Raw genomic sequence first — 25,152 nt, 5'->3', positions numbered from 1 at the left:
GTCCCACAGCCCAATACATTGTTTTTGTTTTCTTTGTGTCCTTACATCCTAGTTGTCATTGAGACTATGGTGGACAGAACAACCACAAAAAATAAAAGGGTCTAATAGGTACTTCCTTGGTGTTTCCACCTCCTATCTTATGAACACCAATTTTCTGCTTCTCACATTTGCTTTCTCTAGCTCTCCTCTGCTTGGTGGCACAGAATAGAGAGGAACCTACTCTCTGTGACTTCCTGACTTCATTTAGATGTTTATCAATTTCAACTTCTTTCTCAGAAGCACAAATGAACAGAAAGCACTGTGGTGACACACAGCTTTAATCCCAGCACTTGGGAGGTGAGTTCCAGGACAGCCAAGGCTACACTGAGAAACCCTGTCTCAAAAAAACGAAACAGTAACAACAAATGAATAGAAAGCTCAGCTAAGTGGAATTATACTTCCAATTTTTAAAATGCACAGGGGCTTTAGAAACTGTACTCCTCCATTATACAGGCTTAGAGGTGAGGAAGTAAAGGCACCTTTGGAAATATAAGCCTGTCTTACAAGTCAGTCTAAACAAAGTTAAAACCAGCCAGGGCATGGTGGTGTATATATACCCAGATTGCCATTGAGGATGAAGTTTAATGACTGAACTTGCTCATTAGGATAGGGTGACATTTCACCTCAGTTATATGGAGGTTTAGTCCACTGGCTCCCATGTTCTTTATGCTGCTGGAGCTACTTAGTCATACACAAGAGAAACCAAGGCAGTGGCTGGATGTGGTGGTATACCTTAGTCTCAAGCATTTGGAAGGAGAGGTGAGAGGGTTCATAGTTTTGAGACGAGCTTCGGGTCTCAAGACAGCCCCAGAAGCTTTAACACAGACCAAGCATTTTGTTGTCATCATGAAGCAAACATTTTATATAATACATACATGTTTTTATATTTAAGATAGGGATGTGCCTCATGTTTATGGTTAGTCTCAAGTGATCTTGTTTCAAACTCCCAATGGTATATTGTAGGTATACCACTGTATCTGTTTCATCTTTTTCAGTAAAATTATCTGACCTGGAAAGTAAGTGTGGCTACAAGCTATGGGTGTAAGAAGCAAGCTACTTTACCTGGAGGCACCAACATCCCGGGACAGTACATCTTTGGAGGCATAAAAAGTAGATGGCTGGAATGTTAAATAGATGGAGCAAACCCAGCACTTAGCAAACAGCAGGCAACTAAGATGCAAGTGACTACTGATTCCAACATGAAAACACACATCTCAGCAGTAAGGTACTAAACATTCTAGCCCCTCTAAAGGAAATTTTGAGTTTACCTGCTTTTCCTGATATCAATACACACTATCACCTGGACTGCACTTTTTGTCCTATAATTCTACCTTTCACTTAAAAAAAAAAAAAAAAGTTAAAGTGACTTAATTGGGCATGGTGGTATATGCCTATAATTCCAGCACTTTGGTAGGTGAAACAGGAGGCTCAGGAATTCACTGCCAGCCTGGGATATAAAAGACTGTCTTAAAAAACAAAAGGCTGGAAAACAAAACAAAACCAAACCCAACAACAAAGGGCTGGTGTGATGGCTCAGTATATTAAGGTGCCAAGCTTGACCAGAGTTTGATTACCCAGGAGCACAAGGTGGAAAGAGAACAAACTTTGCAAGCTATCCTCTGACCTCCAGACATATGCTTATGTACATGCATGGAGGCAAGCAGACATACAGGCACTAATAAGTACATGTAAAAATGACTATAACAACAACAAAACACCAGGTGATTGTTTTTATGGATGCATTTGGAACTTATGGATGCTGAATCTGATTCCTCCATTCAGGTTTAGACATAAAGGTGAGTTTTAGAGACCAGCTCAGTAACATCCTTGGGTAGTAGTGACATTTCAGTACTTGAATCCCTTGTCATATTTGTTCAAATGATAAATTGGTAAGATGCTACTACTTTGCCAGTGGGTCTTTATCTGTGCTGCTTTAAAAGGAAAGCTCTTCTGGAAATCTCTGAGTACTTCTAACCTTCCTAGTTTCTACTTCTCAAATTTAAATGTCAATTCTGTCCACAAAACATATCCTTAATATGAAGGCAGAACAGCAATTATTCTTATTTTTGATGACAGACTGAGGTCACATTGCTTGTCTATGGTAAAGAAATGGAGGACCTAAGTGTTCTTCCCAAATAGGACACTCCCAGAACTCCACAGGGTAGGAGACACAATCTGCAAGCAAGACTTGGGAACTGTGAGTGGTCAGGATGACTTAGAAGTGCTCCTTAACTCAGACAAAGGACAAACTGTGAGAGGTACAAGTAAAGGTTCACATTGGACTCCTCGGGGGCTCACTATGTCAGCTACAGCTGTGGAGAAACCACTGCCAATCACCAAGTTACACTTAAGAACCTGAGGTTTTCCTATATCACACAGGACCTGTATCAGTTCGTACCCATGCCCAACACCTCAACAAATCTATTCAATGCAGAATCCGTAAACAGCTCACACCCCATTTATTATTTAAAAATATTTTGTTACAAAAGGAAAAAAATACAATGCAGTATAAAAGATTGACATCGTCATCAAGTTTATTACACAATTTCCAACCTATCAGAAAGACAAACAAATCACTGACAACAGGGGGACGGGGCCTTGACCTTTTGAGGATTGAGATTTTTTTTTTCTCCTTTTGCTATGAGGAATAAAACTAAAAATTATGTCACTGAGTAAAAATAAAAGTGGGGAGAAAATAATTCTCTGGGTAAACAGCTTTTCTGATATTTTATATTTTGTTTTTCTGTAACTGTCACTTTACTTTTTTCCCCTACATTTTAAAAAGACACCCTGAGCTGCTTTCAAGAATAAGCGTATCACTTAACACTTGGCCAATTAGGCAGGGTGCCATGTTGGTGGAATAGGGATTGGTTTAGGGGACAGGAAAATAAGCCACAACTTTAGCCTCTGTCTAAAGGGAATGTGTCTCTCCAACCTTGGGAGCACTCCCTCAGTGACTGAAGGGGTCTATCATAAGTGTGCTGGGAAGAGAGAAGGCATCCAATTCAGTCTCCCCTCCCCTGAGTCTGAAGAGTCTCCAATGACCCTATGCCTCACACACCAAGTCCCATCTCACATGTTAAGTCTCTTTTCACATTAGCTCTCAGAGGCCCTGCAGATACATGCAGAAGGAACATCACCCTATGGTACTCTAGGACTGTGGCTACCTCTATCAGGAGCAACCTATCACAATTTGGATGCTTAAAAAAGCAATTCCATTTGCTTGTGCAGAAAATGGTCACCAGGGTGCTGGTCCTTACAACTCTGAGCTGAGTTCACTAAAGTCTGGCTCTAATTCTTCTCTGCTCTTTGTTAAAGGCTGGAAGCACCTCCAGGCAAAGTGACAGGGGAAGTATCAGAGTGAAAGGATTAGAAAAAAAAAAACCCAAAACCCAAAACAAAAAAATCACCCTCGTGACTTTACCTGCCTATTAGTGCTGAGTTATCCCACAGTTAAGTCAAAGTATGTACCTTAGGAATGCAAGCCTATGCTTACATCAAACCTGAAAAAGAGCCCATGTGAGTAGGCTACATACTGCTCAAATTGCTTTCTTCTCCACACTTCTGGTACTTTTATTAACTAGGGGGTTACTGAGGTCCTACGACATCCCTAAGTCCAAAAAGGCAGTCCCCTCCTCTAAAACAAGGAAGAAGCCTTCTTGGGGAAGGATTCCATGTTAAACGGAAAGCCTCAGGGAAAGTAAACACTAAAAGCTGGTCACTTCAACAGACAGACAAGCCTGAAGCAGCAAACGGTGGCATCTGGCTGGCCTAGGCTTCCAGCAAATAGCAACCTCATAGGTTCTGCTTCAGAGGGGCAAGTCTACTGAGGAGTCAGATAGCAAGGAGTCAAAAGGATTCAGCCCTCTAGGAGGCCAGGGAGAGAAACCATCAATATGTGAGGAGAAAACTGAGAACACTTGTCTTGTCACAAGGTAGTTTCTGTTCTCATGGTCCCTCCTCAATCAGCTAAGAAAGTAAAGGAGTTGAACAAAGTGGTATGTTAGCAGGGTTGGACCCTCTTGGCCCCATCAAATCTAGTACTGAGGGCAGAACCCTGGGCATTTTTGGCACACCCAGTCACTTTCCTAAGATCCCACAAAGAGGATTCATTTTCTCTGGGAAGGAAATTTTCTCTCAGTAACCTCACCACTGACTGCTCCTGGGCAATCAGAAACTCAGGTTTCCTTGGACAAAGCACCATTCTCTATGGAGACTATGGGCCAGACATGTTGCTGTCTTCCTGTCTGCCCTCATTCCCTACCCCAGCAAGTCTTTAGGTTCTTCCCCCTGGCAAACAGGAGGTGTGGGACTGGGAGGGCTGCCAAGCCATCTTCAATCCTGTAGGGCAGGGGTTTTGCCTGGAGGAAATTAGGGGTTTGGAAGAAGGGAAAGGGGTGGAGCGGCCTCCGTCCTTTAGTCCTGATCAAGGTGAGGAGATGCAAGTCCATTAAAAACAAATTGCTTCCACCCAGACTCCTGCAATGAAAGCACCAGAAGAGAACACTAGTTAGAGGCCACTCTCTCATCAGTGGGGGCTTATATGAAATAAACTGGCAATTCTTGAAATCACAACCTCAGTCAGAATGTAGGCAGAGAAAGCAAGCTTAGCAAAGTAGAATAATGTGGATTGTCTGGCACAAAGTAATGTGAGAGAGTGCCTATATGAAGCACAGTGAAGACATTAAAAAAACCCAAAATGGTGGCATATTATTTTTAGGTTAAGAGGAAAAAACAGACAATGGAATAAGGTTTCTGAAAGTACTTTGAGAATATTTTAGCTGGGAAAGGTCAGAAACTAATTATTTCAAGAAATGTTGCTTTAAGGAAACAGGTTCAGAAAATCTACTCTGAGGAAGTCATAGCTTACCTTAAGGGCAAGGAGAGAGAAAAAAAAAAAAAAGAAAAGAAAGCAAGAAATGGGAGGGACAATAGCAAAAAAAAAAAAAAAAAAAAAAAACCCAACAAAAAACAACAACAAAAAAACAAAACAAAACAAAAAAAACAACCAACAAAACCAACCAACCAAACAAAAACCAAGTTGTGTATTTAACCAAATCCATCAATCCCCTAGTACCTATGGTCCTAGCAAGAAGCATGCACTCCCACTGCAAACTCCACAATATCTTTTGTTTTCAAGTAGCCATGGTTAAAACAGACTACAAAACCAAAACCCAACTCCCCACCCCCACATACCCCAACCAAAACCCCAGAAATCAAACCAAAACACAGATTCCAAAACTTATTTATGTACACATAAGACACACAGCACAAGAGCTGTTCCAGGCTGTACTAAATAAAATGCAAATGATTAAGACTTTTCCCCATATAATAGTCGGTGGGTGAGGACTCAAAAATACAAGAACACTAAACCCGAATGACTTGGCCAAGAACTAAAAGCAGAGCATGGAAGAAGGAAACAGTAGTAGTTACCATCAAAAACATCTGACAGCCTTACCTAAGCTCTACTAGGTCTTTTGCCACATTGCTAATCTTAAGGTCCCTAGCAACCTGAAACATGTAGATGGCAGTATGTTTTATATCACTTAATGCTATAAAACAGAACCAAAGGTCAAAAGGAAAGAGGAGAATTAAATTCAGGTGTAGACAGTTTACTAAACTGAACCTGGAATTGCAGACATACACAAATGCTTAGCCTTTATAAAAATACCTTTGAAAAGAAGCTTTATAAGCCTGGCGGTGGTGGCACAAACCTTTAATCCCAGCACTTGGGAGACAGAGGCAGGCAGATCTTTGGGAGTTCAAGGCCAGCCTATTCTATAGAGCAAGTTCCAGGACCCAGGACTGTTACATATAGAAACCCTGTCTTGGGGAAGGGGTGGGGGGTGGGGAGAGGGAGAGAAAGAGCCATCCAAAAAGACACACACACATATGCTGTGTACAAGAGATCTGCATGCTGTCTCCTGAGCTGGCACTATTCTTTGCTGCTACTCAGAATCAGAATGATCTTTACCTTGCTGGCTTCTCCAAACATGTGCAAGTATTTGTCTCAGTTTCTATAAAGAGAAACTGAAGCTCTTAGTGCCTTGTTTCCTAACATACAGGCTTCTGTAGCTTAGGCTTGCTTTGAAATCAAGACCCAACCTCCCTACCTTAGTCTTCCAAGTGTTGGGATTACTGGTATGTACCATCACAATTGGCTGAATCTTTAAGCTCAATCACACTTGAACAGAAAGCTCAGTTTTCAATGGATGGGGAGAATATGGATGAAGTGAGGATGATTCTATTTCAAGTAAGAAACACCCTAAAATAATGGGACAATTACAGAGAGTTTAACACACAGACCACTTAGGTACACCCTCAAACTTCAAAGCATACACATGCATATCTTGAAGAAATGGCATTTGTGAAGCGTCCTTACAGAATGAGATGCACAGGACAACTGGTACATCAAGGGAACTGGTGTTGGCAGTAGTGTCTGAATGGATACAGAAGACAAAGATCCATCACTTCAGTTGGCCCTTCAGCCTCAAACCCCAGAGCTGGGGCCCTCTCCTGAGAAATAGAAGAGGATGCTGCTGTTCCATTGAGGCCTCTGCATAAAACATACCTTTCCTGATCAGGGAACACTTATTCACAGCACAGAAATACAATTGTTTTTAAGTGAAGATGCTGTCAATGCTGTTCAGATAGTATGGAGGATTAAGTTCTTTACACAGATCTGTATTATCACTTCCCCAACATGAAACCTTCTTACAACTTAGTAAATGAAGATAGAATTCAGACTACCATGAAAATTAAAGATGATTTTTTTTTCTTCTGTAGAGAGGGAAATCGCTTTAAAGTATCTGTCTGATTCACTTGTACTTGTTATGGGAGACCAGGAAAGAAGTAATAAACTTACCCAAGAGTAAGTTTTCCTTATTTTGCCATAGGCCTGTACCAGTCAAATAGATGTTTTCTGTAACTACCAATTAAGGATAGATGGATCAATGAATCTTGCTGGCAATTTCACTACCAAAAGGTTGTCAAAGGAGCAAAGCCACCAGGAATGGTGATAGTCAGTCATCTATGCTAGTAAAGTACACTGAATAAGGCTCTAGAGACTACAACTGCTGCTTTGTATAGACCAAGTAACAACTCCCCTTCTGGTCATTTTTTTAAAAATTATTATTATTATTCAAGATAGGGTTTTTCAGTGCAGTTGGGTATCCTGGAACTTGCTCTGTAGACCAGAGTAGCCTCTAACTCTGAGATATGCCTGCCTCTGCCTCCTGAGTCTTAGGATTAAAGGTGTCCACCAGCCCAGGCTCTCCCAGGTTACTCTTATCCCAACCAATTCCAAAAACCACATACTACATTATATGAGGTGATTTTTTCTTTTTTGCCGGGGTGGGGTGGGTGGTGGTCCTACTATGTAGTCCTGGCTGACCTTGAACTTGTAATTCTTTTGTCTAAGCCTCCTGAGTACTAGCATTACAAGTGTGATCACAACACCCAGTGCTGGCTGTTTTGGATTTTAAGTAATGCTTCAACTGTAATTTTAAGCAATGCTAACTCAACAGAGAAGTGATGGTGCTCCTTAATGAAGGGATAGATCAAGACACCCACCTTGCCCATCCCCAACAAGGAAGGCCAAAGCCACTTGAGGGTTCCATCTTCATTAGCCTACATTTCCACAAGCTATATATGTTAATGTGGACACCTTTCAAAATGCAATCCATTGCAAAAATCTAGAGACAAACACAGAACCCATTCAGAGCTTAACTGCTGGCTCTACGTGGGTTATCTTACATTTGAGAATTCTGTGAGATAAAAACAGAGAAAGCCTGTTTGTTTTTTTAAAGAGAGAGAGAAATAAGGCACGGAATTTGATGGGTGGGATGATCTGGGGGGAGACAATGGAGGGGAAACCATAATCAGAATACACTGTGTGAAAAATATTAAAAGACTTAAAAAAAATCATGAAGCTAAAAAAAAAAAAAAAAAAAAAGGAACAGAAAAAGGTGTAGATTGAAAGCATTAGTAACTTTTATCATTCCATTTACTTTCTGTAGAAGATGACAAAAACACCCTCAGCTATAAGTCTGTTCTAAATGCCGGGCTGCTTTTAATACCACTTCTTGAGAGGCAATGGCAGAGGATTTTTCTGAGTTCCAGGCCAGCCTGGTATACATAATGAGTTCAGGCCAGCCAGGACCACATAGAGACCCTGTCTCAAAAGACCCAGAGAAGTTGAGGCAGATAATGCTAACAACAATACAGAGGGCAAACACAAAAGTAATGCTTTCTTGTCTGTTAGGAGGCTGTCCCTATGCATAGTTTTACAGACTTTTAAAAAGGTTTGAGTTTACCAAGACCTATGAAAATGCGTAAGAAGTGAGGGTTCCCAGTCTTCCCCATCCAGTCAGCATCCATAGTTAAGAACTACAGAGCCAAAGCTGGAGAGATGGTTCAGTGTTTAAGTACACTGGCTGTTCTTCCAGAGGACCTGGGTTCAATTCTCAGCACTCACATGGTAGCTCACAACTGTCTGTGACTCTTGTTCTAGAGGATCTGATACCCTCACACAGACATACATACAGACAAAATACCAATGTATATAAAGTAAAAGTAAAAAAGAACTACAGAGCCTGCTCAAATATATTACTTTAGAACAATCAATCAGATAACAGACCAGGTAGATCCTTCTAGCCATATTCTGGTCTATTTTATACACCTCCATTCTTTCTTACACCTCAAACAATCCTTGTTAGCAGCTTTCAGTTGGGATTGCAAAATAGTGTGATAAAAACTCAACAGTCACAGGCTTATCCTCCAAGATAGAGATCTTTCTGTGAATGAAAACATAGAAAAGCAGAGCTGAGAGACAGGAAGCCCAAATCCTGCTGAGGCAGTCCCTGAGCCAGAAGAGCTGACCTACCTTTTTAATCATCCACACCAATTCCTCAAAACTCCCACTTTTAATAAAACTTACTAAAACCAAAAATATTTCAACATCTCTAAAGCCGTTAAAGATTTTTTAGAATGGTTTTCTACTCTAAAGTTTTTAATGGATATCAATTCTTGAAGTCAGTAATATTTTATCATGAAAACTAAGGTAACAATCTCTTCTGCCTTGATCAGTTTTCCCTTTTACTTGAAAACTGGGATTTAATTGTAATGATACATTATTATTGATAATGATAGTAACAATGGCTTTCATTTATTAAGAACTTGAGGGAGGAGGGCAGAACATTTCTATTACAAATCTTTTTGTTTTGAGACAGGGTCTTACTTTGTAGTCCAGGCTGCCCTTCAACTCATGGCAATCTTCCTGCATTGGTCTCCCAAGTGCTGGGATTACAGGCATGAGCCACCATACCCAGTTCACATACAATCCACTGGCCAGGAACAGGGCTTCTTTCCCACCTTTCTCAGTGGTGCCGGTCCCGTTCTCTATCCCGGTGTCGCTCATGCTCCCGGTTCCTCTCTTGGAAATAATCATCATGCCGGTCTTCATTATGAAGCAAGTCTCGGTGCCTCCTGCTACTTTCCCGGGACCGGCTGGGTGACCTCTCCCTGGACCGATGTCTTTTCCTGTCAGAAACATCCTTCAGCCTCAACCCCGATGGCCTACACCACATTCTTCCCACATGAGGTTTTGTATCTCTCAATGTTTGCCTAAAATATTCTCTATCATAGGGGCACTGTCAGAGAATTTTAGCCTCTTGAAGCTTCATCTTTTGGGGAGAAATGACTGACAGACCTTTCTAATGTACTGAACAGACTATTTAGAATTTTCCAATTATTATGATTTCACCTTTACAACAGGTCTGTAGCCAAGTACTAGGAATTTTCCCCTTAAGTTCTCAGAAAGTTGCTAACTTCCACTCAAGATGGCCACACAGATGGTTAGCACCAGAACTGAGGTTCAAACCTAAGCCAAATGGTTAAAAACCCCATGTGTCCACCTAGGCCCAGCCTTTCCACTCCCTGACCCATGGTGCTCAAGACTGAACCTAGGGCTTCATGTGCTAAGCAGGAAGTCTGATCACTGAGTTGTGTCCCCAGCTCTTGAAGCCTATGTTCTTTTTAAGAGTCTTTCTCCTAAATGAGACCACTGTCTCTACTGAACGCAGGTGCTAGACATTAGCAATACTTAATTAATGAAAATGTCTCATTAATTTTTTTCTCCTTAAAGATGTGAATGTAAGGGGCTGGAGAGATGGCTCAGCATTTAAGAGTACTGACTGTTCTTCCAGAGGTTCTGAATTCAATTCCCAGCTACCACATGGTGGCTCGCAACCATTTGCAATGGGATCTGATGCCCTCTTCTGGTGTGTCTCAAGACAGCGACAGTATATATGTATATGTATATGTATAATTAATAAATAATTCTTAAAAAAAAAAGATGTAAATCAAGCCTGAAGCAACCAACTCACCTAGAAGAGCTTCCACTGGCACCCACACTGTATGACTTGGCTTCTATGCCATGAAGACAGTCTTTAAGAGAGGAGATGAGGACCCGGCAACGCTCATCATTGGCGACTCGGGACTGTTTGATAACTGCAATGGCTGTGAGTAGTGTCTCAATGGCGTCACTGTAATCCCCTGATAGGATGGAGGGAGAGAAAGGCCAAGGATGAGCAGATGCAGCAACCAAACTGGACCAAAAGGAGAATGTAGGAGGACATAAATTGTCAATGACTAGTTGTTCTAAAGAGCCATAGTAAAATGGACAAAAGAGACATAGCAGGTATGAAACTGAGTAACAGGTATAGTCTAGTATGAAATCTGACATATACTAGTGGCCCTATAATTAGTGCATACTTGTCCAAGGGCCACTTGACAATACTGATGAAAATAAACTGTCCTGGAGCTGGAAAGATAGCTCAGCTGTTAAAATCACTTGTTGCTCTTGTAAAGGATCTGGGTTTGATTTCCAGCACCTACATGGCTCACAACCATTCATATCTCTAGTTTCAGGGAACCAAATGGGCCCCTTGAATCCCAAGAATGTATGTGGTATATATACATATACATAAGCAAAACACACATAAGTCTAAAGAATAAACTATTTAAGCCAACAATTCTAAAACTTTCTGTTCACAGAACTATGTATGTTTAACCATGTTTTAGTAATAGTGTTCATTGTTTTATCTTTGCTAGGCTACATAAACTAAGGAAGAACGGCTTCATAGATCATTAGTTATTAAAACCGATGAGGTAAATCTGTAAGCAAAAAAGGTCATCTATTAAAAGTGTTTAGCACAATGTCAGACACACAGTAGGCCTCAACAAATAACAGAAGTTAAGCTATATAATAAGATAGGTGTCTAAAATATAGAAAGCAAAAAGATAAATATTGCTTTTTTTTTTTCTTCTGTGTGGTACTGGGTGTTGAACTCAGAGCTTTGAGCATAGTCGGCAACTGATTTATCGCCAAGCTACACATCCAGCCCTGAAGTTGATTTTTGTAAGAAACAACCAAAATTATACATATGTTGTGATATGTGTACTCATCCCCAAAACTGGAGGAATACCCACCATTCAGAAGGTACTCTTGGTAGCCCTCACAGAAAATTCTTTTTTTTTTTTTTTCCTTAAACACAGTATTGAGTCTACATACTATTTTTTTCAAGACAGGGTCTTACTGAATAATACAGAGACTCACCTGCTTCTGCCTCCTAAGTGCTGGGATTAAAGGCATTGACACTATATCTGAATCTATACATTAAATTTATAATCAGATACACACATGTATATATAAAATATACATACTCTATTATATGTACTAATATACAGTTTTCAATGACAGGGTAACACATTGAGAAATTTGCTGTTGGGTAGTTTCATCATTGTTGAAACACCACAGAGTGTACTTAAATAAACTCAGGTTTTACTCGATGATATACACAACACACACAAACACATCATATATATATTTCTATGGGACCATTGTGGTATACAAACTGTCTAAAATATCATCTCTCACATACCTACACTTGTACATTAAAAAAAAAAAAAAATCATGCTGCCTTCAATAACTAAACCTTTCATTTCCCAAATGTGCACCTGACTCAACAAGTCCACATAGAGGTCTGCTGAAAATAGTAACTGGGTGGCTTCCTTTATGCAAAGTAGCAAGAACAGAATGGACAGAAACTATGAAGAAAACATGGCACTGTGAAGGACCAGGAACACTGGCATATCAGCTCCATACAGGCAAGGAAGTTCTGTTTTAGAGGCACAGAGAATACATATTATAGTTTCTATGATTGGAATAAGAAAAAGAGAGGGAGATAAAACTCAGGGTGATGGGACTGACACTGGAAAAGAAACAAAAATGCTTTTTTCTAAACTCCTCTGTGTATTATATAACAATGAACATGCATTAATTTTTTAATTTAAGAAGTCGTTATGTTTTTCTGGTCAGGGAAGAGCTGACAAGAACACATACTTTGTTTTTAAACTACTCTGTAGAATCAAATTGAAACCAGGTCAGAAATTATGGAAAACAGGTTAACAGTCAATTCGAACTTACTTCTTTGAGTACTAACAGTCTATATTACATTTAGATCCATGTGGGAAACCCACAGGAAGAAAGTGAGAATGACTTTGACTTGGACCAGAACTCCAAATCCTTCTGTTCTAGTATGCCAGGCCATTGCTCTACCCATTGAGCTACATCCATAAACTTTCTATTCTACATCCTCTTCTTCTATGTCCAGGGCTTGCAGAATCCTAGCTGCTGATTCTGCATGTACTGCTGAGAGTAGGGCAAGTTAGCCAGAAGGGTAATATGCCTTAAGATAACAGCAGACTTGCCTTCAGAGGACAGCCTATCCACAGGCCACCAGCTCTGCCCAGGCTTCTTAGTGTTACAGAGCACCATCTAGTTGAGGTACCACTTCTAAAATCCCAGGGCTTTTAATCCTACTTGGAGTTGGAACTATTGCATAAACACAAAGTCTAAAGATCACTTCTGAGATCAAGATCTCTCTGAGACAGTAATTACATTCTATAATAAATACAAACAGGAAATAGTATCTATTACAGTCAAGGCACTGAGTTATTTTCTACAAAGCAAGTCTCGACATTTGACTGGAGTTTTCCCAAAGCCAAGAAATCAAGTCACATACTGCTTTTGAAGTACACATCTTCTGACCAACAGCACTCCAACTCAACTTCTTAACGTTTTCCAGACGAATATGACAAAGGGGAAAAATTTAAGGCAAAGGCAGTAAAGTAAGACTTAATTACCCGCACTAGCTCCAGACACTGCTTTGGAAATGGCACTGCTGGAAATTGCTCTGTTTCGCTTCATTATCTCTTCAAATTCAGCTTCACTCACTGTAGAAGGTGGAGGGCCTGAATCTCGGCTGCAGAGAGACAATTACACAGCTGACTGCCCACAACCTTTATTACTTTCACCATATTCTATAGTACTATTATTCAATACTTCTCTGGGTATGTCTTAAATGTTCATTCTTTTCTTTAAGGACAGGATTTATATATCATATGTGTTCCTAATTTTGGTTTAACTCAACAGTAGTAATCATTGTAGCATTTGCAGCAGTCATTTATGGCACTGAGTTTAAACAAGCTGCTTAAAAGGAGCTATAAAAGATAAATTTTCGGTCAAGCAGATAAGATGAAAACAGAAAACACTAAATAAAAGACAATGACAGAGCTGGGGGAAATAACTTAGCTCATAAAGTGCTTGCTATGCAAGCATGAGGACCTGAGTTCAAATGCCCAGAATCCACATAAAAATATCAGACACCGTGGAGCATGCTTATAATCCCAGTGCTGGGGAAGTGGAGACAAGTAGATCCCTGGGGCTCACTGGCTAGTCTAGTTTATTTGGGTGAGCTCCAGGTCAATGAAAGACTGTCTCAAGCAAGGTGGACAGCATGTTTGAGAATGACACCAAAGGTTGTCCTTTGGCTTCCACATGCAAGAGTACAAAAGTGTCACAAATGTAGCTGCATACATGTGAGCATTTGCACATATAGGCATGCAAAACAAACCTCTGGGAGACACTAATCCATGTCCCAGGACTCAACATCATAGTGAGATTATAGAGGAAAACTACCAGCATTCAGTGCTCATTCATGGAAAACAAATGTCTAAAACATTCTCTGCTTTTTTGTTTGTTTCTTCTTTTTTGTAAGAAAATTTATTATTTTGCCTTGCATATATGTCTGTGTGAGGATGCCAGGCGCCCTGGAACTAGGAGTTACAGACAGTTGTGAGTGAACAATTGGGTGCTGGAAATTGAATCCCTGTCCTTGGGAAGAACAGTCACTACTCTTAACCACTGAGTCACCTCTCTATCCCTTGTTTTTTTCCGAGACAGGGTTTCCCTGTGTAGCTTTGGCTGTCCTGAAGTCACTCTGAAGACCGGGCTATCCTCAAACTCAAGAGGTTCACCCACTCTGCCTCTTGAGTACTGGAACTATGAACCATCACCACTACCGTCTGACAAAACACTGTCTACTATTGCTTGGTATGGTAGCACATTCCAGGACTTTAATACCTACATTCAGGAAGCAGAGGCAGGTAGATTGGTGAGTTTGAGGCCGGATGGTCTACCTTGGCTCAAAAACAAACAAACAAACAAATGTGTACTCTACTATCCTGGCTCAAAGCTGCAGGGAAAAACAGTTTTTACCTGCCATGGTGGTTATAGGGTGTAGAGGCCTTCATGTAAGTATCTGGTGGAGGCCCCACTGTAGCATTTGGTGGGGGGAAGAAGGCTGGATTGAGGTGAAGGGCTGGTGGGATGGCCCCAGGGGGAGGTACAGCCAGATGAGGAGGTAATCGAGGAGGAGGGGGCATAAGATGCTGGTAGTGAATACCAGGAGGAGGAGGAGGGACACCAAAGCTTGAGGAGAGAGGTGGTGGGGGTGGAATTGGGGGTGGGGGCAGACCCATTAGGGGAAGGGCTGAAGGAGGACGGTTAAAGTAGGGCAACACGCTGGGGGGCTTATCCACACGAGCAGATGAGGGTACAAGATTCTCAGAGGGGGTTGCCCGTCCGTCAGCAGAATCACTAGAATCTCTGGAATGGGCCCGTGGAGGTATTCCTGCAAAGCAAAACAGAGCTAATGTTACGGTCCAGGCAGGCTTTGGATTTAGCAATAGGACCAGCTCATCTCTCAGCAAGTCTGTTATCACATAAAAAGAATACAAGTGAAGCAGCTAAGAGAGAAGAAATGAATCACCTGGTGCCTTTCTGTTGGCCTCAAAAGAAAGATCAGAAGTATTTTAGTTAAGCCAACTCCAGAAAGCAACAGCTCTCTTAAGTCTTGTATGTCAATGAATGCTCTCATTTAGGATCCTCAAAGTGCTTCTGACATATTTAACTCTTGTTTCCTATTTTCAAATAAATATATACGATCCAAACCACCCATAAGAAAATGATGATGTTAAAGCATGCTCACTAATGTTCTGCTGGATTTTACTGCCTTGAAGCCTAAGTTCCCAAGAGTTCAGAGACTCAAGACCACTACGAGTTATACTTATTGTGCTGAAGTCTAGAAACATTCTCTTTGCCATAGAGCTCTAGTCAGGGAACTGAAGAAAGAACAGGAAAAGCAGGAGACAGAGTCATCCTCTATCTATATTTTATTCAAAGAACTAGCTCAGCCTAGTTAAAAGTAGACCCCAACAGATCATGACATTATGGCCTTTAGAAACTTTCAGACAGTAAGATTCTTAGCAAACACAGAGGAGCAGAGTGCTCCTTAAACTAGAACTTACATTTAGGGCCAATGCTCAAGGCAAGCTTATGCTGGGATTAACTAAAGGCATACCATCTTGACTTCTTCACTATCAGATATTGCCAGCCCAATACTGGTCCTGTTCTTTATGTTTCAAACACAACAACCTGTTCCTTTCTCAAGTTGTTATACACCAAACAGGTTTTAAAGCATGTGTAACAACAGTTAACAACTTTCTCAGGTACTGTTCCAATATTGATTTGTGTATTTGGTTACAAGTCCTAGGCTGTCAACACAAAGGACAGTTGTTTCCATTAAAGAGGCTCTATTTCCACAGGAAGGATATACCCCATCAACACAAGGAACTACTGTTTTAGAGCTAAGTACAAAGTAGTGACAGCAGGTATGTGATGAAATGCTTCTGCTACCACCCATTCCCTAGTAGTGAAAGAAAAGGAGGCTGATTGTTTCAGGTAGGCCCTTGCACGGTAGCTGTACCTTGAGAAGTCAGGATAAGTCAAGATTGGTCCTCAGGTTTAGAAATCTGATTTTAGTAATTCACCAGGGAATAATCAGACCCTAGGAGACTGAATTATGCCATCCAAACTGATACACAAACCAAAATAGTAATGTATTAGTTGATAATGACAAATATTTACTGCCAAGCAAACTGAATACCTGTCAGCTGATCAGTGCACCCTCTTCTCAGGAGGAGAGCCTTAGTAGGAGACCAAGGTAGTAAGAGATTGATGAACAGAGTGAGATTAGAGGGAGTCAGATGAACTTAAGGGAACAAGATAACAGAATACTGCAATTTAAAGAAAAACTAATGTGATATACTTGCCAGCCAACTAAGTATTCAATAACTGTAAGCATTTCCTTTTCTCAAGGACAATGGAGAAACAACGCTTAACTTTTATTACCTAATACTTCTCATGGTTGATTTTTGCAGAGTACACCGAATATATACTCATGATAGGATCATAGCCACCTTTGTATACCTTAATTACACTTTAGGATGTCTGCTTTTTGAGAACCACATCTTAGAAAGCAAGCCCATTCATGGTGTGCCCATTTATGGAAGAATACAGAATTGACCAATGATAGGAACTTTAATCATTTTTTTTTAATTCAGATGGGAAAGGGGCCCCAAGAAGTGAACTGAATTGTTCAAAAGGCCAAAAGAAAAAGAGTCAAAAGCAGAACCTACTGACAACCTAAACCTGACTCCCAGCACTGTCCTTTTTACACAAATCTAATTCTTAGGCCCACCCACTAATTGTGCCACCAAACCATAACCAACTTTGCTCCAAATCCTCCATATTAACAGCAACAAGCCCACAACCTTCCCCCACCCATCATACATATGGTCTCCACGTACCCCCTCTTGGGACTCGGACGCACTCACGTTTCCGAGCCTGAGCCTCAAACTGTGATAAGTTCTGCCGGGTGGCCGGCCTCACATCTACTTTTTCTCCATTAAGAACTTTTCCTGGTAAGAGTTCCAGCAATTTGTGGACAGAATTTTCAGAGGCTACCACCACTTCAGCATACCTTAAGGAACAAAGTAAAAAAGGAATAAAACATTTAGACACTGGACAAAGGAAAAAGTATTCTGCTAAATTATTTAAACACCCCTTCACCCCCACTCCCTATCAGTAACAAGAAGGTGCCACCCTATAGATTTCCTGTTTGTCCTTACTTTTTGGAATTTATTTATTTAGGTTTTTCGAGACAGGGTTTCTCTGTGTAGCCCTAGCTGTCCTGGAACTCACTCTGTAGACCAGGCTGGGCTCGAACTTAGAAATCCACCTGCCTCTGCCTCCCAAGTGCTGGGATTAAAGGTGTGCGCCACCACCGCCAGGCACTTTTTGGAATTTTAAAATTAACATTCTTTCCCTTCAACAGATGGATGTTCAATTTTATTCCAGCTAGGTCCCAAATCTTTGGCAGTTTGTCAAAACCAAGGTAGTAAGCTAGGCCAGGGTGGAAGGGGGTTAGAATCCAAGTTCAAATATATAATGGATCTGTCACCCTAATAGTTACAAACTCAAAGGGGCTCCCCAGCTCTAGATCTCACCCTTTAGACTGGCCATTTGCACGGTTCTCTGCAAATTTCAACTCCACCACATCATAGACTCCTATAGAGCGAATAACCTGGATCAGCTGCTGGTCTGTGGTCCACTGGGGCCGGCAAGATGGAAAAGGGAGAAATGTCAAGAGCTACATGCCTGCTACCCACCCACCCAGATGTTCCAACTCCTGTTCCCAAATCTAGGACTCCAGCCACAACCATGACCACCCACAGGAAACCCCAAAGCCCAGCAATATTTTCAATCAGTGCAGGCTTTTCTTGTAGTCCTAAACTCTAAACCCATCTAATCCCACAACCCCCTTTGGGGATTAAGACTAAAATTTATTTTAATTTTAACTGACATATGAGTTTGTTGATCATCATTTCAAACAGATTGCTAGCAACTTTAATTACAGATCTGACAGGCTACAGTTGACCATGCCAGGAATATTCCCATCAGTATATACATTTCCTGATTTGGCACCCCACCACCAGCCCCAAAACATCTCACACCGTAACTTTTACAGAACAGTCAGCACATATCCCAAATACACTACAGCTATCAAGGTCTTTGATCCCCATCACCCACCATTATCACAGGACCATCTAATGACCACCAAGAGTTCAAGGTGTTCACTCTGATATCTCGTCCCATAGATGACCCTGCTAGACATAAAGCCCCAGGGTCAGGGGCAGTAATAAGATGGCAGAAAAGGCAACTACCCACTTAATCAATGCTTTCTTCGGCACCAGTACGTCCTCAGGATAGTTCTCTTTCAGAGATCAATCCAACCTGATCCCAGGAAAAAGAAATCCAACCCCATCAGAGCACAAAACAGTGCAACAGTGGTTTCTGAAAATGCCATCACCTCCCAGTGCTCTCCCTCCAGCCCACCTTTAAGATTTTTGGTTATCCTTGCTCACCCAGGAGAAGCTGCCTACATAGACAGCCGCTCGCCGACTCCGCAGGCCACTGTATGTATACAGAATTGCAGGGGTCTTGTTGTTTGGTTTGGGAGCAGGCTCCTGTCGAACAGGAGGGGGTGGTTCTGTGCTACTGCTTCTGTCATCTGAAGGCTGTGAGGCAGCCGTCAACACATCATCATATAGGTCAATCTGATCTGTATTGTTGAACTCCGAGTCCTAAAAGAGGAGAGATTGATAATGGAATCTTTAAACTTTCAGTTTGTTTTTTTTCTGCTTCATTCTAGCTGATTTGGAACCCTATAGTTAAATGCTTTGTAAAGCAATGTACAAGACCTCCTTGTCCCACCCTAGGAAAAGGGTACAGAAGACTTTTGATTTGAAACTCTTAGTATTACTTAGGAAAATTTCAAGATTTTATGTGTAATGGGCAAGTTAGAGTTTAGCCTCCTGTGAGAAACAAAGAGATAGTAAATAAGTAAACAAACTAATATGAATAATGAGATACATCTCCTGAGATACATGAGATCAGTGATATTAGATCAAAGACCACATCTTAGATATATTAAAATGTGTTTTTAATATCAAGTTATATATTATTATTACATTTAATAAGAGCAGATTTATCTAGTAATATAAAGCAGAGGAAAGAATGCAAAAATGAGTAGGCAACAAAATGAAACAGACAAACAAAAAAAAATAAGACTTGGAGAAATGTCCAAGCTCATAGAATACAACCTCAGCTTTCTTTTTTTTCTTCCCCCTTCCCTTCTCCCTCCCACTCCACCCCAAAGGTTGGTTGGTTATTTATTTATTCATTCATTCATTCATTTATTCATTCATTCATTCATTATATGTAAGTACACTGTAGCTGTCTTAAGACACACCATAAGAGGGCATCATATCTCATTACGAACGGTTGTGAGCCACCATGTGGTTGCTGGGATTTGAATTCATGACCCCTGGAAGAGCAGTCAGTGCTCTTAACCGCTGAGCCATCTCACTAGTCCCAACCTCAGCTTTCTAATAGCTTCAAGTTTCAAGAAACATGAAAAGACAGTAGAGGGCTGGGAATAAAGCTCTGTTGTAGTAGAGTGCTTGCTTTGCACACGCAAGGCTCTGGGTTCAAGCTCCAGTATTTATGTGGTCAGGTATAGTGATTTGCCCTTGTGGTCTGAGAGACAAAAAAGGACTTGAAACTGGGCATAGTGGCACATGTGCCTGTAATCCCAGCATTTGGGAGGTAGAGGAAGGAGATCAGCAGCTGACAGCTAGCTTCATACTGAGTTTGAGACCAGCATGGGTTGTACCAGACTATCTTATAAAAAAACAAAACAAACAACAGAAAGCCAGTGAGATGACTCACTGAAAGTAAGTAGATACTTAGAGAAAGTAAGTAGATAAATACACTTGCTATCAAGCCTGGTGACCTGAGTTCAATCACCAGGACTCACATGGTGGAAGAAAAGTTTTGTCCTGACCTCAACACACATGCCATTTATAAAACAAATAGAAAAATAAATATCAACCATCAAAATTCCGAACAAACACCCCACCTCCCAAAAGACTTGATGACTCTATCCTGTTCAATACTCTAAACCTCAGAAGCCATTCTTAGCTCTCCATATCTATCAGTTTCCCATCCAAACTCAACCAGCTGAAAACTGGTTCAAAATTTTCTTTCAGATGGGAGCAGGAGAGATAGCTCAGTGGCTAAAAACAATGGCTACTTTTCCAGAGGATCTGGGTTTGATTCCAAGAACCACTGGCAGCTTACAAGTAACTGTAACTCCAGTCCCAGGTGATCTGATACCCTCCTCTGGCCTCTGAAGGGAATGCACACACATGATATAGACATACATACAAGCAAAACACCCATAACACATAAAATTAAAAATACAGGGATAGAGATTTTGCCTAGCAAAAGGCAAACCCCAGATTTTGCTGTTAGCAAAGCCTAAACAATCACTGTCATTATCTAGATATTTTTTTAAGTATGTAAAAGGAATGCATGAGAATTTTGCATGCGAATACCTTCTCCAAAGGGTACTGCCTAGTATATGAACATGCTAGAAAAGGTCTCTCTTCATCACTGAGGTATAGTTTTGGTTTTTACTTTTTAAATTTTGAGATAGGGTCTGGCTAAGTTAGCAAGTTATCAAGACTGGCCTTGAACTTGTGATAACTTTTACCTCAGTCTCCTTAGTAGCTGGGGTACAGGATTATACCATCAGGCCCATTAACATTTAAAAAAAAATAGACTTAATCACCTATAGATTTTGTTACAGAGAAAGATCCTGAGACAAACCCCTTAAGGATATTAAGGACAACTAGACTTTATACCTCTCACCAAGGCTTTTTAAATAGAGAAAAAAAGATTTTTCAAATGAAACTTAAAGGTAATAAGGAAATAATAGTATTTTATATACTCAAAGTTGGCAAACTAAGATTCCTTTTATGTAAGATAATCCTTTTCTGTGATTCAAAGATTTATCTAAGAGTTATAAGGCAAAAGTCATCACTGAGATCTGGTTAGTTAAAAAAAAAAAGGTCAGTGAACCAGTATGAAGACTTCAACTTGGGGAGCAAACACATCAGTGGGAACCTTTTCATACCGTTGGTCTAAAGGCAATCAATGGGCTCTTTGAAAAACTTCTGAAAGAACAAAAAAGGATCAATCCTATAGGACCTTGTTTGTGTAGAGTACACTTCAGAAAGAAAACCCAATGCATTTGAATGTTCTACGTTTCAATGGTCTATCCAAGCCATGGAACCTAAAAAACCTAGCAGTAGCCAGACTTGGTGGCATATGTCCTCAATCCCAGTACTTCGGAGGCAAAGGCAGGCAGATTTCTGAGTTTGAGGCCTGTCTCTACAGTGAGTTCCAAGATAACCAGGGCTACAGAGAGAAAGAAACCTTGTCTTACCTGACTGGATTGTAAGAAAGATTAAAGAATAAACAACAACAAACCAAAAACTCTAAACAAGCAAAAACCAAAAACCCATCTATCCCACAAAAGAAGCAAAAATCAAAAACACACCCATATTTTATAGGTGGCAATGCTAAAATTTTTGTTAAGTTTAAATTGAAAATATGTATTCAATATTGAATAAATATTTCAGTAATTTTGTTGTCAAGGATACACACAAAAAGCTATGTTATATCATAAAACTTCCTAGTAGGAGTGATTTTTGCCCTCCAATATGTTTAATCTTCCTACCTTCTAGCTCCTTTTCAGAATCTGACCCAATGAAGTAACTAACTTGGGCATAGTTTTCTCAGTAAAACCATTTTGGTTATTGATTACGTTTTATTTGATTTTTAGAAGGCCGCATCAATTCTGAGCCTCATAACCACATTTCCAGTTCTCAACACCTTTCCCCCATCACTGTTGCCCATTATTCTGTACTGTTACTGTCCATTGTTGTTGTTTTATGTGTGTGTTTTGATATTGTAACCAAGCTGGCCTCCAATTTGTAGCAATCCTGCCTTAGTCTTCAGAGCACTGGGAATGGATGTATATTACCATACCTAGCTAATATCATTTTTACTTTTAGCTACTACAAATGGCACCTATTTTCCAGCACAGGGATTCACTCTATCCCAACACCCCACTAGCTCTGGCAGTAGTAAATCCTACAGGAGTAGTTGAAATCCTTCCTGACATAGAACCAGGCATACTTATAAGGCCTATCTTAGCATGAGAAGGAACAAACAGAAAACTCAAGAGAGTAGCAGTTCTCAGTCACCTTTTTAGTTTGACCCTGTCTAATTGAGCAGTATGAATCCCAGGGCTCCCAATATAACAGCAATAAAGTACTCTGCAAAAGGTTTTTGCAGCACATGCTGCCAGAGTTCAGAAGCAAATACCACAGGGTTCCACATAGTAAATGTGCTAATATTCCTCGGGGACCAAAGTGCTCCTGAGGGAGTTGTATGCAGGGCTAGCTTGGGACAAATCAGTAACTGTCCTCTAAGACATTCAAAAACCCAATTCATATAGGTTAACTTCTATCTAAGCCAACTTTTTAACAACTCTACCCAGACTTTTAAATAATTTAGCAGCTTCCAGATTACACTAAAACCAACTTTGCCAAAAATTAACTTACAGGGATGGGAAACCCCTTTCTCAACTTTTAGAACATAAAACATTCAAAGTCTATACTTGTTTCAATTTTCCCCATATCAAACATTGTCTGCTTGGTATAAATGTCCACAAACTAATTTTTGCTTTAGACCAGAAGGTCCTTTTTTAAAAAAGTTAATTAATAAACAAATTTACTGAGGGCAATAAGGTGTACCTTGACAAAGCCATGTCCACTGGATAAGAATTGTGTCTTATCTATGACCCCCAAGTTATAAACCATTTATTACTTTTTTTCATTTTAGATCAAATATGGCCCATGGTCAGTGACTGTCTATTCTCTGAAGTCAATTAGTTGCAGTGCCAGTCAACAACCCAGATTTAGAACTGGGGGTATCTTTCAGTAATACAGAACTAAGAGAGTCTTGTTAATGAAAAAGCCATAAATTTCAAATGACAAAAGTCTGACCCAAACAAACACATAAAACTCAGGAAAGCAAGACTGGTAGTTAAGAATACTTTCTGCTTGTCTAGAGAAGTCTGGTTACTAGAATTCACACTAGGTGGTTCATAACCAACTGTAACACCAGCTACATTGGACCCCACACTACTAGGCTCCCTGGGCACCTGCAAACCACTCACACGCACAAAATTTAAAATAAAATAATGGGATATACGAGCCTCTTTTGTTGTCTATCAAAGTCAGGCTACAACCTAGGCATTCTAGTCCATTCTTTTCAGGTCCTTACGTGTACCCACTGGAATACACCAATAACAAGAACCAGCTAACTTAAGGATAACTAGAAAGAACCTGGAAGATAAAAGTTTTAAATAGAAACTTTCTGTTGAGCTTCGACCCCAAGATCAAAGATCTCAGCCTCACAGATTACTATTTTAAGGAACATTTAAAATGTAAAAACACAAATTCAAAACTAGGACGGCTGTCTTTTACTTGCCTTTAAACTAGTTTATTCAATGGTTTTTACCTTCCTTCCATTCACACTAAAATGCCCACAGACTTCTCAAGAGGACAGTCAAGCTATTTAAAGTGGAGTGGAGCTGGAACTCCATCTTTAAAGCACTTGGTAGAGTATGTCTTTCAAAGTTATCTCTTATACTGTCTACACTGATGGGAGGGGACCAACAGGGGGAGGGACTAACATTCTGGGGCGGCAAGCCGAGAGAATAGCAAAGTCACAAGTATCAAAATTATCCCTGCAATACTGCAACAAGTGTAATTTTCATTTTTAATTATGGTTAGTCACTTAACTTTGGAATGACCTGGGGAAACAATTCCACAGGCTGATTCATCATTCTATTACACTTGAGTTTTTATTTGCTCTTAAAGCAAACCCTTTAAAATTGAAGCCTGGAGGTTCAAATTAACATAAAGAGGAATGGTCAGTCGTCTCCAAAGCCTCCGCTAGGGGGAAACGCTTCGATACTAAGGGGAATTATTTTGAGCTGAGAAACTACTGCCAGTAGACTGATGGAAGAAAATCCAAAACTGCTAATTCCTCTTACCTGATTGAACTCTTCATCAGCGTATATATCAATCAAATCCACTCCTTCTGACATGGCTCCGGAAATACGCTCTCGAGCCCGGAGAACGGGCAAAGAAAGAAAGATGCCACTACGATATTCAGAAAAGGGTAAAAAATTTTAAGGCACAAGGGTCCCAGGCTGGGAGGAGGGCAAGGGTCAACAACCTCTTGTCTCCTGAGAGGCAGCATCCCGCCAGCCCGGAGCCTGGCCCCACCCGCTCCGCCCCGCCCCCAGCCTCGCGCCGCCCCCAGCTCTCCCAGGCCGCTCGGGCTCGCGGGGCTCGCTGCCCATCACCCGCGGGCCCGACCCGAGATGCGCCGACTCGGCGCCCGTAGCTGCCTATGGCGCCACCGCCAAGTCCAGGCCTCGACTTTTGAGAGGGCCCTCAGGCCGCGCTGTGAAGAACCACCGCGGCAAACGCCGCAAGCTCAGCCCGTCGCACCTGCTAGGCCCAGGGGGCGTCCCAAGCCGGAGCCCCCCGCGGGCCCGGAAGCTCCCGCCGCCTCCACTCCAACGGGGCCCGGTCCTCGCCCTCGGCTAGGCCTGCCCTGCTCCCTCCCACAGCTCCAGGACCTCAGCCCCTCCCTCAGAGGCCCGCGCTTCCCTCCACCCGCCGTCTTCCGCTGCCGCCGCCACCCCAACCGACCCCCTCCCCTCCGCGGCGCCAATCCCGGCCCTCCTTCCGGCCCCGCAGGCCCCCGGCCGCGCGCCCCCGTTACCGGGAATATGGCGGCGGCCGCGGAGAGTCCCGACTAGGCCCGAAGCGCGCGAACCGCTCTCCGCCCCAGGTCCCGCCCCCCCACCGGCGGCGTCA

At 41.4% G+C, this 25,152-nt stretch overlaps 1 protein-coding gene and 1 long non-coding RNA gene across 7 annotated transcripts; one reads left to right on the top strand and one right to left on the bottom strand.

Moving 5' to 3' along the window:
• Nucleotides 1–3,473, top strand: LOC143435310 (uncharacterized). The gene is made up of 2 exons (XR_013105495.1): nt 1–336; nt 1,035–3,473. It is a non-coding gene; the product is annotated as an uncharacterized LOC143435310 (long non-coding RNA).
• On the bottom strand, nt 2,549–25,140 carry Cpsf7 (cleavage and polyadenylation specific factor 7). Of its 6 annotated transcripts, XM_076917174.1 has the most exons (11): nt 24,781–24,820; nt 24,318–24,426; nt 18,709–18,927; nt 18,374–18,450; nt 17,791–17,894; nt 17,092–17,264; nt 14,660–15,074; nt 13,246–13,364; nt 10,425–10,593; nt 9,412–9,579; nt 2,549–4,518 (listed from the first exon to the last, which is right to left on the bottom strand). In XM_076917174.1, exons 4-10 carry the CDS (start codon nt 18,437–18,439, stop codon nt 9,417–9,419), a joined length of 1,209 nt encoding a protein of 402 aa, XP_076773289.1. In that variant the 5' UTR covers nt 18,440–18,450; nt 18,709–18,927; nt 24,318–24,426; nt 24,781–24,820; the 3' UTR covers nt 2,549–4,518; nt 9,412–9,416. The 6 variants fall into 6 exon arrangements, with proteins under 6 accessions (XP_076773289.1, XP_034344817.1, XP_034344824.1 ...); XM_034488926.2 differs by lacking the exons at nt 18,374–18,450; nt 24,781–24,820 and adding an exon at nt 25,058–25,140; XM_034488933.2 differs by lacking the exons at nt 18,374–18,450; nt 24,781–24,820 and adding an exon at nt 25,058–25,140 and having other exon boundaries at nt 17,119–17,264.
• Nucleotides 25,141–25,152: the final 12 nt, after the last annotated feature.

This window comes from Arvicanthis niloticus, chromosome 1 (genome assembly GCF_011762505.2).
Source record: "Arvicanthis niloticus isolate mArvNil1 chromosome 1, mArvNil1.pat.X, whole genome shotgun sequence".
NCBI lineage: Eukaryota > Metazoa > Chordata > Mammalia > Rodentia > Muridae > Arvicanthis > Arvicanthis niloticus.
This window is presented reverse-complemented; position numbering and strand designations above follow the sequence as displayed.

Coding starts and splice junctions, on each gene's coding strand:
- Cpsf7 (XM_034488926.2), bottom strand. CDS start 24,371: ATGTCAGAAGGAGTGGATTTGATTGATATATACGCTGATGAAGAGTTC. Junction 18,928..24,317: donor CTGATGAAGAGTTCAATCAG/GTAAGAGGAATT, acceptor CTCCTCTTTTAG/GACTCGGAGTTCAACAATAC. Junction 17,265..17,790: donor GCAAATGGCCAGTCTAAAGG/GTGAGATCTAGA, acceptor TTGTTCCTTAAG/GTATGCTGAAGTGGTGGTAG.